Source organism: Mollisia scopiformis, assembly GCF_001500285.1.
Source record: "Mollisia scopiformis unplaced genomic scaffold LY89scaffold_36, whole genome shotgun sequence".
NCBI classification, from domain to species: Eukaryota; Fungi; Ascomycota; class Leotiomycetes; order Helotiales; family Mollisiaceae; genus Mollisia; species Mollisia scopiformis.
Window position 1 is genome coordinate 76,577 of NW_017263616.1, and position 15,264 is coordinate 91,840.

A 15,264-nucleotide genomic window follows, 5' to 3' on the forward strand; every position below is an offset into this window, starting at 1 on the left:
CGCGACAGACTTCGTACACTTCACCACTTTGGTGCAAGCTCCAACAGGCAGGAGCTCCACTCGGGTCCCGCTGACTGCGTTTGACAAGAGCGATGCTTATAATGTCAAGATCTTTAATATTAATGAAGCAGATTTGAGTTATGCTTTGTGATCTGAAGACGACGCGTGAGTATTCTTGTCGAGGAGGAAAATGTTTATGCAGCATTAGCGCATGTACTATGCCACTGCATAAGTATATGCAGTTCAAGGAATCCACCTTCAAAGAAATCCTGTGGCTCCTATTTATGAAATCCAAAACCATCAAAAACTCCGATAGCCTATCACCCATCTCAAAAGCAAATGCAAAACAACAATAAGGTCTGATGGCATCGCCCGTACCAAGAACCGAAACTCCATTCCTCTCTGAAAACACAATAGCCTTCGCCCCTAATCCAACCCGTTCAGTTCCAATCCGAGCCCAAGCAAAGCATCACCCTTCCTGCTCATTATACTTCGAACTCCTAAACACTCTACCGCTCGAAACATCTCTACCACTCGAAGCAGTCTTCGACGCAGAACTCCTGTTCCGTCGCTTAATAACATCCGTCTTCAACGACAACGGTCTCCTCATCCCATGTAACCTGCAGTACAGACCACACGCATTGCACAGGGGCGCCCCCTCGATATCCCGTCTCCATAACGGCGTTGTTTGTGTCAAGCAATTCGTACAAGTCGTCGAGCCATCGAGACTCATGGGTCTTTCGGACCTGTCGTCTTCGAACGGTGTCCCAGATTGGCTCGACACAGCAGAAGAGCGTCGACTAACCGAGTCGTGGGTCTCGACGGGCGAGTCGGGAGGCCAGTATGCGTGGTACTCGTTCGACTCGGGAGGTTGTTCGAGGATATGTTCTCGTTGTGTCGAGACCATTGCTGCCGTTCTCTCTTGTCCACCATGCGTCCTTTCGAGAGAACTGCTGGAAACTGCCCGTTCAAGGCGAGGTAACATCACGTCCGAAACTCGTCTATCGTTCTCGATTTGTCTCGGCGTATACCGAGCCACTTCTCCACCATAGGCTTCAAATGGCACATCCGCACGTGGAATACTTCCAATCGCGGTAGCAGTGCTCTCGCACGACGTCTCTATACCTGTCTTGGAGAAAGAATTCTGCGTCATAATCCGGGACGCTTTGTCTGCGAGCCACAACGACTCTGGGTCCACTGCTCCTGGGCTGTAGGACGGCACGAAGGAACTTGCGAGCACGGGCTGGCCGTGTGGATATTGGAGTGACCATTGGTAGTAGTTATCGACGTTGCTCTGGTCGAAGAAAGTTACTCGGTCGTCCGTGATGGAGTATGGAGTTGACAACGCGGAACTATCGGTTGAGCCCATCAGGGAAGAGGCGTCGAGGATATCTTTATCGAGGATATACCGTAACGCGCCAGAATCCGAGACTGCCGATAACATTAGCAAGCAGGAAGTATCGCGGTGGGGGTTGAGGCACTCTTCACTGCACTCACTTTCCACGCACCGAATCATGGCGTAATCTCGCGACAGCGTGCGTCACACCAAGCATGTATGGACTGTGCAACGAAACTGCCATTTATGTACTGGGAAGGCAAGGGCTCGGAAGTCGTGATATGTGAGCAATATCACATCTTATCGAGCTGCTCCGTTGTGTAACGGCGGTAGTGATTGGTGGCCTGTAAGTTAGCGGCCGAGCCCTGTGGCTCAGGGGGGATGCTCGGTTAGTCCCTCAACGTTCCCTGCATGCTTCTATCGTGTGATACCTTTCCTCAAGTTTGAGATGGATTCAGTATTTTGTGCAGAACATGACTAGAAGCAGGATGCTAAAACCCAGAGAAGTTGTCAAACCGAGGATAGTCCAAAAAAGCCATGCTACACCTGTCCGCTCTAGTACCTAAGTCCAGTCTCTTTCTTCGAAAAGACAGAAGGAATACTGCAGGTGCTAAGCGCCCAGCTAGGTCAATATGTTACAAATAAGAATGCTGTGTGGACAACTAAAAGCATCAAATCCCCTTACAATCATGCTTTGCCATCAACACGAACAGCTCGAAGAAACTCAGATCACTCCCCAAAATATCACCTGCTAGCCAGTAGTTTTGATCAATCGGTTGTTGCATCCTCAAAGAGGAAACGAATTAGAGCAGGTGCTCCTTCACAGACATAGCTGCAAGCAGAGCGACAATTGCTCCAGCAAGAGAGACGCCTAATTCCGTCTATTAGCACAGTATCAAGGCATGGAATCTTAATTGTACACACCATGGGTATAAGTCAAGCAACGAATATAAGCTTCAGTGACCAGCCTTCCAAGACGTCCATGAAGCGAACGCACGTATCCGATATCCGACAACGCTTTACTAATAATCTATAACAAGTCAATCAACGGCTGCATCTGGTACATGATACAAGAGGGCAACATACCATCTCCCGATGCTTTATTCCCTCCAAGGAGATCCTTAGCTCTTTCCTCAAAGTGCTTTGAAGGATGGCTGAAGCAAGACTGAGGCCTAGTACCATCCCGACATTCGAGCTAAGGTACAGCCCTGAGCTCGCGATAGCGACTTGACACGGCTCAACGCCAGCGGTCAGACTGATGAATGATGTTGAGAGCGCTATGCCGTTACCGAAACCACCGGGTATTATGTATAGAGATTCGAGGAATGAAGTGTGTCCGTGCCAGCGAAGCATCATGAGTAGATAGGATGTTGATGAGGCGAAGGCTCCGATTAGGGAGATGAGCTTGTATCTGCCTGTTCTGTTAGGATTGTTAGCTATCTCGATACATAAAGGTTCCTGGCTTATGGCTCGGGGAAAACTCCACGCACTTTCGAATGATATATCCTGCGAGAAGGCCACCGAACGCGTTTCCCATGACAGACGGCATCAAGTGCGCTCCTGCATTCGTCATAGATGCATGTGCCGAGATCTGGAAGTACATAGGCACGAGCATCATCATCTAGGTAAATTGTCAGCTGAATTATTTTTCCTCCATCCGACAGAGTACGTACAGCCATCTGAGCTCCAGTTTGGAAACCAAGATTGATGTACGAAGCCACCACATCTCGACTTAGCATCAACCGAAGTGGAAATATTGGTTCCTTCGCCCAAAAGCCTTCCACCAACAGGAAAAGATTACCAGCAACTAGGGAAGCACCGAGTAAGAACAAGATTGTGGGGTGTGTAAATGGCATCCTTTTCCCACCGAGCTCGAGAACAAGAAGACCACAGACGATGGAAGCTGATAGGAGAATAGCTCCTAAGAAGTCTATGCGGCGTAGCTTCGAAAGTTGTGATTGGATTGGTCCTTCTTCAACGTAGGATGGTTGTATTTTCCACGCTACTAGAAAAGCGGCTAGTATTGTTGGAGGGCATTGTCCTAGGAATGACCTTTGGTGTATACATTTAGTGATGGTGTGTATATATGAAGGGTGGAATACGAACCAGCGCCATCCGATTGTGTCGATGAGGTAGCCTCCAATCGGCCCTCCCAGGCTTCTTCCTGTGGTCGCTGCTATATTTACGTAGCTTCTCCATGATGCCACTTCTCGAATCGGAACCATATCTTGAGGCCTTAGTTAGCAGCTAATTCGCAGTCGTCTAGTGCCTATTACCGACCTGCGATGACAATAGAGACCAAACAATTGATTCCTGCTCCTCCAACACCTGCTATGAGCCTGCCAAAGACTACTTGCGGAAGAGACTGGCCCGCTCCACTATCATCGCTAATTAAATCACTTATCTGCATCTTTACGGCGTTGGAGTTTTAGAGAGCTTACCATATTGCAGAACCAACAACGAAAAACATGTATGACATGAGTATAGTATTCTTACGTCCATAAATATCGCTCAATTGACCGTACTAAACCATTTCAAATGAGTCTTGGCCCTCACTGAGTGACATGGAGGCATGGAGACTGACCAGTGATTGTGCAGCGCACATCGCCAACGTGTAAGAAGAAATAAGCCATCCCGCGTCCCCGAGATCATTGAATTCGCTGCTGATAGTACCACTCGTAGCCAAAACTAGAGAGCTGTCTGCATTTGCGACGAAGACACCTGTAGGAGTGCTGTGAGCTAGTATTCGACATTTTGAGGAAATTCGTAAGGTCGATTACAGACGGAATCGAGTTCGATACCGGAGAAAAGTATCGGTGAGAAGATGGCGGTACATACCCAGGAGTAAAATTGAGATTACCCCAGCAATCTCTCGCGGAGGCTCGACTCGGGGCTGCTTGTCGGCGAGGGGCGACAAACACTGAGCAGCCTCCACATCGTCCTCAGGCACGACGGAGACGTATTTACTGGATTTTGAGTTCCGGTCCCTTAACAGGGGTGTATATTCGTCATTTTCTATATCGATTTCGTGTTCGTTTTGTTGTTCATTGGTGGTTATGCAAATGCGTAGAGGTACGGGAGTAGCCATCTGACACAATTTCGCGATGGCGGAATGTCACACAGTATGATGTGATCGAAGGTAACCGAGCGAGGAGCCTCTACGCTCAAGTATTAATACTTCGACGACTCCCCTCGTTCCTTCATACCATAACAACACCATATCACTTGCTATGCACGGAATCCTGTGATTACAATTTCTCTTTGCATGGTCTGTTCTTTTACCAGAATCCTGAACGAACGACGAGCCAATGGTAGTGAGAACACCGAGAAGAATCAGCAGTTTATTACTCAACCGGATCAACATTTGCAGTGGAATGCGGAGTCAAGAGCTTGGGGGTATCCACTTGAGAAGGCCGCCACAGACATTGCATGGGCACGCTGATAAGAAGACTTTTGCGAGATCGGGAGGATAATGTAAAATCGGCTGGCCGTTCTGCAGGTCACCATGTCCCAATGGGTCAACAACGAGCAAATTCTTCTTCCCTCGAGAATTCGTGGCGTAAAGATAGTATCAGATGCATGTGAAAAATTGACTCGTGAGCAAGTAACTTTGCATGCCCCAATGTCACTGTATCGCCGGACATGACTACCCAGAAAGCTGTTACATGAAGTAGAGATGAATTTGAATGCAAGGAGATGGAAGAATTGAGCATTCTCGATGTCTACAATTGTAGCACGAACATGCTATGTCTGAAGCCCTGCTACGGCTTCGACTTTTATAATAACCGACCACTTCTTGTGCAATCATGCAAGGCAATCATAACTCGAGTATGGTGTGTACGGATAGACGTGCTTTAGCTCTCGAGCCTGCGATCTTTATACCCTGGAAAGAGTCCGACAGAAGCCGATTGGGTCGTTTGCACCAATTTTGAATGCGGAAAGGCTTCCGGATCTCAGTCCATATTCAGCAGGGGAAGATATGCGGATTGACATGCAGCGACAAGAAGCTCGCAGAAAGTATATTGAAATCCTGCTGATATTTGAACAGCGGGCTTGTTCTATTCGTCGATTGGAGTCTGCCCTATGTAGTGCCTTATCTTGCATATCACGGGCTGGTGATCACTTGCTCCTTCAGCTATAAGCGAACTGCCGGGCTTTTCATCATGACTTCTGCTGTAATTGTTGCACAGAGGGAAGATCAATTGCCTAATTCAATTCAGAAACATGAGTACGAGGGGAAGGATATCTATATCTTTGCCTCAACCACTCAATCGAGGAAGAAGAATTCGAGCAACCAGAAGCAAAGTTGACCACGTGATCGGGTGAGGGTTTCAAGGCATATGCGCAACCAAGCTGTATATGCGGCGTAAAACGTTTTGATAAGACCAAAAAGGGTCGTTGAGAGTCCACTAGACAACGCAGAGCAGTAAAGGGTACAGAATGCATAGACAGTGGCAACCGATTTCCATTTTGAGTCACAAGACGTGCCTTCACTTCAAGAGCGCTGGACAAATACTACTCGAACTACGAGACAGTGTTTGTCAAGTCTTGACATTCTAATGTATGCGAATTACCATGACAATAACTTGAATTGCTTGTTCTTTGTTGTAGTGATTTGGTCACGGAATGGATCCCCCAAATGGGAACCAAAAAGCTTAAATTTATGCAATGCGAACTAAGCTAGCGCTACTTTTATGCACCTGTATAAATCTGCAACAACTTCAAGAAGCGAGACGGACATTCATCAAACACATCAACATCATGGAAAGTCTATCTGGGGGATCAACGCCAAAGAGGCACTCGAGACACGGTTCCTCCGGTCGAGGTGAGTTCTATGCATCTCTATCACGTCTTTATCTTCTCTGCGCGTTGCCTGCGTCCCCTTCTCTGTTCCCGTGAAGTCATCATGGGTGCGTCAAGCCTGATGTTTCTCGCTATCATATGCTGCTTCGCCGTTGATGTACGTACACAACTGCTCAAAATGCTACGTCGGACTCAAATTACGTCGAGTATCCAGCAAATGATCTCTCTGTCATCTGTTCCTCGAATCACGTGGACGAAACATGCGGGAAGTCCTGATGATTCTCGACAGCGTTTCCCTGCGTCAAAAGGCTGCGCTTGAAGGCGGCTAACGATGCGATATGCAACAAAATACAATCGCAAGTTTGTTTTGATTCTTTGCCCCCAAGAATTTAGTCTCATGTGGTGGGGTCGTAATGTCACCGTCGTACACAGCGCTTGAGCTGTAAGCACAGTCAGTCTAATTTAGTCCATCGTCTGACCATGTTGGATGAATAGCACTCCCTAGACGCTCCACTCGTGGGCCTTTGGATATCAACGAGTGTGTCCCCCTATCCTGAGAGAAAACACGCCCATCATTGACATCGACGCCAGATCTCCAATATCACCAAGCACATCAACAACGCCATCGAATCTTGTCCATCAATCATCATCCCTCCTCTCGCCCTCAGCCTCCCAATACGCAACCCCACGCCTGCCCTCCCCCCAACCAGGCTCCAACCTCTCAACCCTCACCTCGCCTTCCTTCCGCACCGCCCGCTCAACCCTCTCTCCCTCTCGCTCAACCACCCAACTTCAAAAAGACTTCACCTTCCTCCTACGCCCGGAAATCTACCACTCTCTAACCCTCCTCGACGTCCCACCCCCCTTCCGCCTCGCCAGCGCCCAACCCTCACCCTCTTCTTCCCTCTCCTCTCTGGTATCCCAAGGCCACTACCGCTCCGCAGCCATCAAAGCCGCCCAACTCCTCACCTCCACCAACCCTCCCCCATCTTCGCACACCGAGATCTTCGACTTGATCTACACCCGCCTAAGCTGTCTTACCCTCTGCAACCAAACCACCCTCGCCGCGCAAGAAGTCAAAGCGCTCGAAGACCTTAACTCAAACTACTACCGCGACGACCTCTCCGGCGCCCACCTTGTGCCATGGGAACTCCGCGTTCTCGCTGTCCGGCTACAGGGCATGGGCTTCAACGACGCTCGACGGGGCATAATGGGGTACTACGACCTCGCGCGCGAAGCTCGCCTCTCTCTCACATCGCTTAAGAAACAAGATCCTCGGCCTCTGGACGAGATAGCGGTGTGGGAATCTCGGCTAGAGGAGCTGGGGATCCGGGTGGCGAGCGCGTTGATCGAGATGGAGGACCTGGAGGGCGCGACGCGGTTCCTTGCTACGCTGAAGACTAGTGGTGATGAGAATGGGGTGCGGAAAGCGTTGCTGTGGCTTTGTCTCGGGGACGTTGAGGCCGCTCGCTCGTCCATCCCCTCTTCCTCCTCTTCCTCCTCCTCCGACCATGACGAAGAAAACAAAACCATCCTCGCCCTATCACACATGGCAGACTCCTCCTTCTCCCTCGCCATCCCTCTCTGGGAATCCCTCCTCACCACCTCCCCACCCTCCCCCAACTCAGCCCTCTACTCCCAAAACCTAGCCATCGCCCTCCTGTACCTCGGCCGCATGGCAGAAGCACGCACGATACTAGAGCGTTTGGTAGAGCAGGGAAACAGTTTCCACGCGCTGACGTTCAATCTATCGACGATCTATGAGCTGTGTACGGAGCGCAGCCAGGCGCTGAAGATTGGGCTTGCGGAGAGGGTTGCGGGGATGGGGATAGAGGAGCAAGGCAGAGAGGGAGAGGAGGGCGGGAAGAGGGGATGGGAGAAGGTTAATGGGGATTTTAAGTTGTAGGGTGTTTGTGGGTTTGTGGGTTGTTTACATTAAGTTTGAAGGATTGGGAGTGTTTTCAGTGTCCGGATGTTGTATTTCATGTGTGCGAGAGACATCGATCCGGGGTTTTACTAGAGTCTTCACTGGAGGCTTCACTATGACTAAGCTCAGTCAAGTCAATGAAGATATCTCAGCTTTCTTTCGGTTCACATGCTCTTAGTCAAAACCTATGAGCAGTTAGTGAACGTTAGAAATTATGTAGGATTTGATACCAGAGGGGGGTCATAGGGAATTAATGAGAAGCAAGCCTCACTCTCCTGACTAAATTTCGTTCGCAAATAATGAACAAGACTCTAAGCCCGACTTAAAGCTCACTCCCTTCGAGTCTACAATGCAACAAACCAAAATGCAATAAATTCTATACTCTATTTCGTCTCAAACTAAACAACACCCATCCCCTCCACCACAAGAACCGCACTCCCACTGCCCGGCTTACTAACCACCACCGCCGCCGCCTTCTGTTCCTCGTTCAAATCCATCTTAGAATAATACTCCTTCTCCCACGCCTCGCGAACAGCATCCACCTTGCCCGCCGGCACCAAATGCACCGAACACCCACCCCAACCCGCGCCCGTCAACCTCGATCCATAACTGCCCGCTTTCCGGGCAATAGCGCACAGCTGGTCGATTTCGGGACACGAGCATTCGTAGACATCTCTGCAGCTATCTTGCGTTTGGTTCATCAGGTCTCCTAGTTTTTGGTTGTAGGCTTCTGTGTTGGAGCCTGAGATGTGGGAAGAGGGGCTCTCGAGGAGAGAGAGGAATTGGAGGACGCGGAGAGCTTCGGAATATACGTGGAGAGCTCGTTCTCTGAGTTTGAACTTGTCGGCTCGGACGGGAAAGATGGATGTGTAACGCGCGTCCAGTTCTGAGACTGAAATACCAATGGCAGATGCAATTTCCTCACGGGTGTAGCCTTCTTCTTTTGGAAGAGTTGATTTTGTGAGGGCGATCAATTCTGTGAGTTGTTCTTCAATAGAGAGTTTGGTATTGGCGAAGTATACGTCGTGGAAGCCGTGGAGAGAAAGACCTAGTGGTCCGGCGTCTGCTGGTAAAGGAGCGGAGCTCTTGTTGAGGACGGCATGGAGGTAAGAGGCTGCGAGCGAACACTCGACAACTCGAAGGTTGTAGCATACCGGGCCAGTAACTTGCTTGTTGGATGTGACAAAACTCTGGGCGATAACGAAGCTCAGTTCTGGATCGGTCTTGGGAAAGTAGACAGGGCGGGCGACAAGTGATGGGACGAAAGAGACGAAGAGTGCAGACCCTCGCAAAGAGAATACGGATGCAGATTGGTCCATTCCACCTGAATTAACTCCAACAGCTCGTTCGCTGACAATAGCCAGCTCAGTGAGAGCTGTCTTGTCGACCGAATGTTCTCCATTGGCATACATGACAGCAAGAGCCGATGCGCTGACGAAAGCCGCAGAACTGCTCAGTCCACCTCCTGCTGGTACTGTTCCGTCCATAAGTATCTCCATGCTCTTAGGCTTGTAGTCTGCACCATGTTTCTTCCGTAATAGCTCTAAAGCACCTCGCAGGCCCGATTTGAAGTAATTTGTCCATTCGTGTACCTTTGCATCGATCTCAACAGACTCGTATGGGATATCGAATTCGTGTGAGGGAAACCTGGAATCCAGTATATTGGAGACTTTGATCTTGTAACATCCTTCGGGAGCTTGACTATCATCAATGACTTTGACTGCTAATATGACATCTGCGGTTATTGCCATAGGCAGAACCGAGTATAACGAGTAATCGATGTGCTCTCCAATAATGTTGACTCGGCCTGGAGACCGAGACACAAAGTCTGGTAATGTACCGTAGTTGTTCTTAAACCCCTTCAGCAATGTTTCCCATCTCGTCTTTTGTGAAGGTATCGCATCTTCGGTGTATATGTCATTGAGAGACTTCGCAACTGGAACGGGACCAGCCATCGTGGGGGTTCGTGCAACCACACAGGAAGTTGGCGGGGTAATTCGTATCCAGCTGAGCTTCCTGCACAATTCTATCTTTTTATTTAAGTCGATTCTCGAGCGGGTTGAAGATTTCGTCCATGGGCCGAGGAGATGGTAAAGTATTTATGGAGGAAGAACAGGAGATGTTGTTGACAATTCGCATCCATCGCGTGACAGAATTGTTGATGGTTCCTGCATGTTGGCTGCGCTGCGCTGTCCTGCCCCGCCAAATCCGCCGCTATCCTTCTCGCTGGAGAGAAAGACCGAGTCGACGCCGTGGCATGATTGGTGGGGATTGGTGCGCTTCCGTGTGGAGGACGGCGAGTCTTGTCGTTGGTGCTGGTGGTCCCGGTGGCAGATCTTGAAGAGGCAGTTGGGTATTACTGTATTTATTTGCTTTTGTGCTGTGACATAACGTAGCCTTAACGCAAGGCTGATGGTGTTGTTGAGTGAGGCTCGTAGATTGAACCTTTGATGACCTTACGAAGTAGACCGAGGTAAAATTGTTGCACAATCAAATTCAAGGCGGCTGAAGCCTTACATCCAAGGAATCAGTTTTCTCTTGCTGTAGTGAGTCATTCGCCAATCATATTGAAGAATTATTTATGGATCTACCAGCTCCCCATTGGCTGTCGCACCCGTTAGCAAGGATAAAAGGAATGTCTGGCTTCCCCACACCGAGATCGCTCCCGGACGATAATTTCTAGAACTAGAGTCACTGCAACCAGACAAGAATTCACTCCACCACCACACAGTATTGACTTCGATCAATATCTCCAACTCTGGCACGGTGCGACAACAACTCATATCTGAGCTGAGCAAAGCCATTCGAGGCGTCTCTCCTCTTCAATTATTCTTTCCTTCTCTCCACTCCTCATTCCTCCCACTGTCGCCTTTAAAATGCTTCGAACAAACCCGGCGAGAAGCGCCACGCGCGCTCTCAATCAACTCACCAGGAATTTCTCAACCTCGCCAGCTGTAGGAGGGATTGCATATGTGAGGAAATTGCCCTCAGAAACCAGATCCCAAGCCACCGTTGCGACAGCTTCAGCACCAGCTTCGTCGCCTGCATCGTCGGTTCCCCTCTCCCCATGACTCACCTCACATACTGACGATTATACAGAGCCACAAGAGAAATCCCCAGTCCCGCATTCAATACCATAACACCGAAGCGAGAAAACCCTTTACAACATCAACAATATGCCCGCAGTCAAGAAATGGACGAGTCGTACGTTCTCCGTCACCGCCACTCACCATTGGGTAGCACTTACACTTCATACAGATTTATTGGCAAGACTGGAGGAGAGATATTCCATGAAATGATGTTAAGACAGGGCGTTAAACATATCTGTCAGTACTCCCAAGAGTTCAATCGATTTCACGTATCGCTGACCCCACTCTAGTTGGATATCCTGGTGGTGCTATTCTCCCAGTATTTGACGCCATCTACAATTCAAAACATTTCGAATTCATTCTACCTAAACATGAACAAGGAGCTGGACATATGGCACAGGGATATGCGAGAGTTTCGGGCAAGCCCGGAGTTGTGCTCGTAACGTCTGGCCCTGGTGCTACCAACGTTATCACGCCTATGCAGGACGCCCTCTCTGATGGAACACCATTGGTGGTCTTCTGTGGTCAAGTTGTTACATCAGCCATTGGTAGTGATGCATTTCAAGAAGCCGATGTCATTGGCATCTCGAGAGCATGCACCAAGTGGAACGTGATGGTAAAGAATGTAGCGGATCTGCCAAAGAGGATAAACGAGGCATTCGAAATTGCAACGTCTGGCCGTCCAGGACCCGTCTTGGTTGATCTACCAAAAGATGTGACAGCTGCTGTCCTCCGGAGAGCTATTCCCATGAGCAGCACGATCCCAGCACTTCCCAGCCAGGCATCAAAGATGGCCCAGGAGCATGTTCGGAAACAACTTCAAGCTACTATTAAACGAGTAGCCCACTTGATCAACATTGCCAAGAAGCCCGTTATCTATGCTGGACAAGGTATCATCTCCCGTCCGGAAGGTCCCAAGCTCCTCAAGGAGCTTACGGACAAGGCCTCTATTCCTGTCACAACGACCCTCCAAGGACTCGGTGGATTCGATGAACTAGACGAGAAGGCTCTACACATGCTTGGCATGCATGGTTCAGCGTATGCTAATTTGGCGATGCAAGAGGCCGATCTCATCATCGCTCTTGGAGGTCGTTTTGATGATCGTGTAACCGGAGCTGTCTCAAAATTCGCACCACAGGCTAAGGCTGCCGCCGCTGAAAATCGTGGCGGTATCGTACATTTCGAGATCATGCCCAAGAACATCAACAAGGTGGTCCAAGCTACCGAAGCCGTAGAGGGTGACGTCGTGGATAACCTTGCAATGCTTAACCCCTTGGTCGAGAAAAAGAGTATGACGGAACGAAAGGAATGGTTCGACCAGATCAACTTCTGGAAAGAGAAATTCCCACTTTCTGATTATGAAAGAGCAGAAAGATCCGGTCTCATCAAACCACAAACACTCATTGAAGAGCTCTCAAATCTCACTGCTCACCGCAAAGCCGATACTATCATCGCTACTGGAGTAGGTCAACATCAAATGTGGGCTGCCCAACATTTCAGATGGAGAGCTCCACGAACCATCGTCACCTCCGGTGGTCTCGGAACAATGGGTTTTGGTCTTCCAGCTGCGATTGGCGCAAAGGTTGCTAAGCCCGATGCTCTCGTAATTGATATTGATGGCGATGCTTCCTTCAACATGACTCTCACCGAAATGTCGACTGCCAAGCAATTCAATATCGGCGTCAAGATTATCGTTTTGAACAATGAGGAGCATGGTATGGTGACACAATGGCAAAATATCTTCTACGAGGACAGATACGCACATACCCATTCCGAGAATCCAGATTTCATGAAGCTAGCAGATGCTATGGGTATCCAAGCACGAAGAGTTGTCAAGCCAGATGATGTGAGAGATGCTCTTACATGGTTGATTGAGAGTGATGGTCCCGCATTCTTGGAGGTCGTCACAGATAAGAAGGTCCCTGTGTTACCTATGGTACCCGGCGGAAACGCCTTACATGATTTCTTGGTATACGATGGAGGTCAGTTCCGTTTCCCTCTCCCTCCATTTTGAACCCCAACACTAACAACCAAACAGCCAAAGACAAAGAACGACGAAAACTCATGGCAGAAAGAACAGGTGGCAAGCACGGCGGTGATTAATATACTCAAGCATCGGCGCATATTTCCTTTCCTTTTTTTTCTCGCAACATATCAGGTGTTTCGGAAAAGTGCTTTTCGAATCCAAATGATTTTTATTGATGCATGAGCTGAATGGTATGCTCGTTGGGATCAGAAAATCTGGATTGTGAGTCATTGGACGTGCGAGCGAAAGAGATTGTGTATGTGTATATAGGATAGCGAGATTTTTGCAATATGAGGAGTTCATATTGAAGACGCTTTCTTGTAAAGAGTGAATGATATGCTTAGTGAGTTTCGCTTAGTAGCGAGGGGCGGGGTCTTTTCAAGTCGGAGACATCTACTTTTGTTTGCGGTCTGTCTTGTAATTGCTTCATTACTCTCTCCTCGTTGACTAACCCTCGGTCCTAACTTAATGACTAGTGCAAATTTCGTATTGTGCAAAACTTAGATATATACCCTAAGCACAAGGGCTTTTCAAGCCCTTTCCCCACCTTGTCCTTCTGCAGTGTTGAAATCACTTCTCGCGGCTCTGCCCCTCCTCCCCAGCATGCACCGGAGAATAGTGAAGCCTCGTCTCTTCTTCGTTGCCGGCATGCACAGGAGAGTAGTGGAGTCGAGATGCACCTTCTTCACCAGCGTGAACAGGTGCGAATCGCATTAGAGTTTCCTGTGCTTCCACAGCAGAGAGTTGGACTTGGATGTTCACCTCGATACTTGCGGGATCTGGATGCTTGTTAACACCTCGTGAGGTTAAGTGGTGGAAGGAGACGTACTTGTGATGGGTGCTGCAAGACTAGTAGTCGCTGTGAGGGCGAAGAGGAGAGTGGTGGTGTACTTCATTTTAGGGATGTGATAGCTGCTTAGTGTTTGATATTTTAAAGATGATGGTAGCTAGGAGTTGTGGTTAAGGATGGGGCTTAAGGTATACAAATGTTTGGGTTTTATATGCTCATGTGAGAGTAGGAAGAGGGTTCAGATGGCTACTTAAGCTAGTACAGGGATAGCTATCCGGTCGGATTTGGTTCGTCAATTAGATGGATTGAATATTTCTCCCACATTATTTATAATTCTCGATACCGGTGGTAGGACCGTGAAACTCGCTCTAAGATCGCAAGTGCGGGGACTCGAGATCCGATACTTCCGAAGAGCAGTCCAATCAGAAAATTCATGTTTCTGACAATAGATCTTTCCGCAGTAGGAGAATCACAAAGCAATAGTCCGAACAGGAGTTCATATTAAGAGAACTACTGGACGCCTCAATTCCAGCCCCGACTAGCTAGAACGCGACTCTCTCGCTAAAAGGCTTGATATGACGTTCTTAAGAACTTTGAATGTCATCGGGGTGCATGGATAAAAAACCTGCTGACTACCTTCGTACTTCTAGGTCTATCGTGCTCTTCTCATCGGCTATTCAAAGATCTTAAAACTGTCTAAACCTTGGACTAAACGGCAAGTACTTCCGAATCTCCTCAACTGATTGTTAAGTCCGGGAACAAGTCAGCAAGCATTTGAAATTTTGGATCTGCTGCGGGGTAATTGTTGAAGAGAAATCCTCCATCGTCAATGATATCAGCTGGAGTAGTCTCCTCATAACCTCAGTCTCCGCTCCTCAGCTATCTTCGTTGCTACTCAATCCCAACTTCCTCTCTAAAAGCCCAAGCGTCATCAAATATCCAACATGTTTTGGAGAACCCAGCAGTCCTCCCCACTGCCGGCGCCCCACAAAGACATCCAATACCACGCCCTCGAGGAAATCGATCTCCAAGCACCTCCCCTCAAAACATCTTCCCACACCCCCAAACTCCGCCTAAACATCCTCTCCCTCACAACCGCCATCGCCACAACACTTATCCTCCTCTCTCTCACCTACCTAACCCTCCACTAAGATCCCACACCCGAACAAGATTACCTTCCCGACACCATCCCCGACGAAGAATGGAACTACTGTGGCCGCACAAGCCAATCGGCCATCGAACGAGGCTGTGTGATGGAACCGCTCTTCTACGGCTGGATGCCGGCCGCATGCG

General features: G+C 49.0%; 6 protein-coding genes across 6 annotated transcripts; 2 read left to right on the plus strand and 4 right to left on the minus strand.

The window, feature by feature from the left end:
• Nucleotides 1–237: 237 nt before the first annotated feature.
• LY89DRAFT_725639 (uncharacterized protein) lies at nt 238–1,566 on the minus strand. Its single transcript, XM_018218992.1, has 2 exons — nt 1,498–1,566; nt 238–1,431 (listed from the first exon to the last, which is right to left on the minus strand). The coding sequence occupies exons 1-2, from the start codon at nt 1,514–1,516 to the stop codon at nt 470–472; spliced, it is 981 nt and encodes a 326-aa protein (XP_018061832.1). The 5' UTR covers nt 1,517–1,566; the 3' UTR covers nt 238–469.
• A 222-nt stretch (nt 1,567–1,788) lies between these two features.
• LY89DRAFT_789577 (MFS general substrate transporter) lies at nt 1,789–4,483 on the minus strand. The gene is made up of 10 exons (XM_018223272.1): nt 4,175–4,483; nt 3,921–4,057; nt 3,778–3,860; nt 3,617–3,723; nt 3,443–3,563; nt 3,010–3,388; nt 2,827–2,957; nt 2,423–2,756; nt 2,261–2,366; nt 1,789–2,207 (listed from the first exon to the last, which is right to left on the minus strand). Exons 1-10 carry the CDS (start codon nt 4,422–4,424, stop codon nt 2,140–2,142), a joined length of 1,716 nt encoding a protein of 571 aa, XP_018061833.1. The 5' UTR covers nt 4,425–4,483; the 3' UTR covers nt 1,789–2,139.
• Nucleotides 4,484–6,087: 1,604 nt separating this feature from the next.
• Nucleotides 6,088–8,337, plus strand: LY89DRAFT_691586 (uncharacterized protein). Its single transcript, XM_018216366.1, has 3 exons — nt 6,088–6,161; nt 6,635–6,677; nt 6,731–8,337. The coding sequence occupies exons 1-3, from the start codon at nt 6,098–6,100 to the stop codon at nt 8,043–8,045; spliced, it is 1,422 nt and encodes a 473-aa protein (XP_018061834.1). The 5' UTR covers nt 6,088–6,097; the 3' UTR covers nt 8,046–8,337.
• Nucleotides 8,338–8,340: 3 nt separating this feature from the next.
• Nucleotides 8,341–10,504, minus strand: LY89DRAFT_789579 (Galactokinase). The gene has a single exon (XM_018223273.1). The coding sequence runs from the start codon at nt 10,019–10,021 to the stop codon at nt 8,465–8,467; it is 1,557 nt and encodes a 518-aa protein (XP_018061835.1). The 5' UTR covers nt 10,022–10,504; the 3' UTR covers nt 8,341–8,464.
• A 238-nt stretch (nt 10,505–10,742) lies between these two features.
• Nucleotides 10,743–13,490, plus strand: LY89DRAFT_691588 (acetolactate synthase). The gene is made up of 5 exons (XM_018216367.1): nt 10,743–11,115; nt 11,166–11,270; nt 11,325–11,392; nt 11,446–13,137; nt 13,194–13,490. The coding sequence occupies exons 1-5, from the start codon at nt 10,943–10,945 to the stop codon at nt 13,256–13,258; spliced, it is 2,103 nt and encodes a 700-aa protein (XP_018061836.1). The 5' UTR covers nt 10,743–10,942; the 3' UTR covers nt 13,259–13,490.
• Nucleotides 13,491–13,604: 114 nt separating this feature from the next.
• On the minus strand, nt 13,605–14,263 carry LY89DRAFT_789581 (uncharacterized protein). Its single transcript, XM_018223274.1, has 2 exons — nt 14,011–14,263; nt 13,605–13,960 (listed from the first exon to the last, which is right to left on the minus strand). Exons 1-2 carry the CDS (start codon nt 14,075–14,077, stop codon nt 13,752–13,754), a joined length of 276 nt encoding a protein of 91 aa, XP_018061837.1. The 5' UTR covers nt 14,078–14,263; the 3' UTR covers nt 13,605–13,751.
• Between the last annotated feature and the right edge of the window lie 1,001 nt (nt 14,264–15,264).

Excerpts from the sequence above, each read along its gene's own strand:
- LY89DRAFT_789577 (XM_018223272.1), bottom strand. The coding sequence starts at position 4,424 with ATGGCTACTCCCGTACCTCTACGCATTTGCATAACCACCAATGAACAA. Across the intron at positions 4,058-4,174 it reads AATCTCAATTTTACTCCTGG|GTGTCTTCGTCGCAAATGCA; the intron begins GTATGTACCGCC and ends GCACTCCTACAG. Across the intron at positions 3,861-3,920 it reads TGTGCGCTGCACAATCACTG|TACGGTCAATTGAGCGATAT; the intron begins GTCAGTCTCCAT and ends GAAATGGTTTAG.
- LY89DRAFT_691586 (XM_018216366.1), top strand. The coding sequence starts at position 6,098 with ATGGAAAGTCTATCTGGGGGATCAACGCCAAAGAGGCACTCGAGACAC. Across the intron at positions 6,162-6,634 it reads ACACGGTTCCTCCGGTCGAG|CACTCCCTAGACGCTCCACT; the intron begins GTGAGTTCTATG and ends TTGGATGAATAG. Across the intron at positions 6,678-6,730 it reads GGGCCTTTGGATATCAACGA|ATCTCCAATATCACCAAGCA; the intron begins GTGTGTCCCCCT and ends CATCGACGCCAG.
- LY89DRAFT_789579 (XM_018223273.1), bottom strand. The coding sequence starts at position 10,021 with ATGGCTGGTCCCGTTCCAGTTGCGAAGTCTCTCAATGACATATACACC.
- LY89DRAFT_691588 (XM_018216367.1), top strand. The coding sequence starts at position 10,943 with ATGCTTCGAACAAACCCGGCGAGAAGCGCCACGCGCGCTCTCAATCAA. Across the intron at positions 11,116-11,165 it reads CCAGCTTCGTCGCCTGCATC|AGCCACAAGAGAAATCCCCA; the intron begins GTCGGTTCCCCT and ends ACGATTATACAG. Across the intron at positions 11,271-11,324 it reads AGTCAAGAAATGGACGAGTC|ATTTATTGGCAAGACTGGAG; the intron begins GTACGTTCTCCG and ends CACTTCATACAG.
- LY89DRAFT_789581 (XM_018223274.1), bottom strand. The coding sequence starts at position 14,077 with ATGAAGTACACCACCACTCTCCTCTTCGCCCTCACAGCGACTACTAGT. Across the intron at positions 13,961-14,010 it reads TCTTGCAGCACCCATCACAA|ATCCCGCAAGTATCGAGGTG; the intron begins GTACGTCTCCTT and ends ACAAGCATCCAG.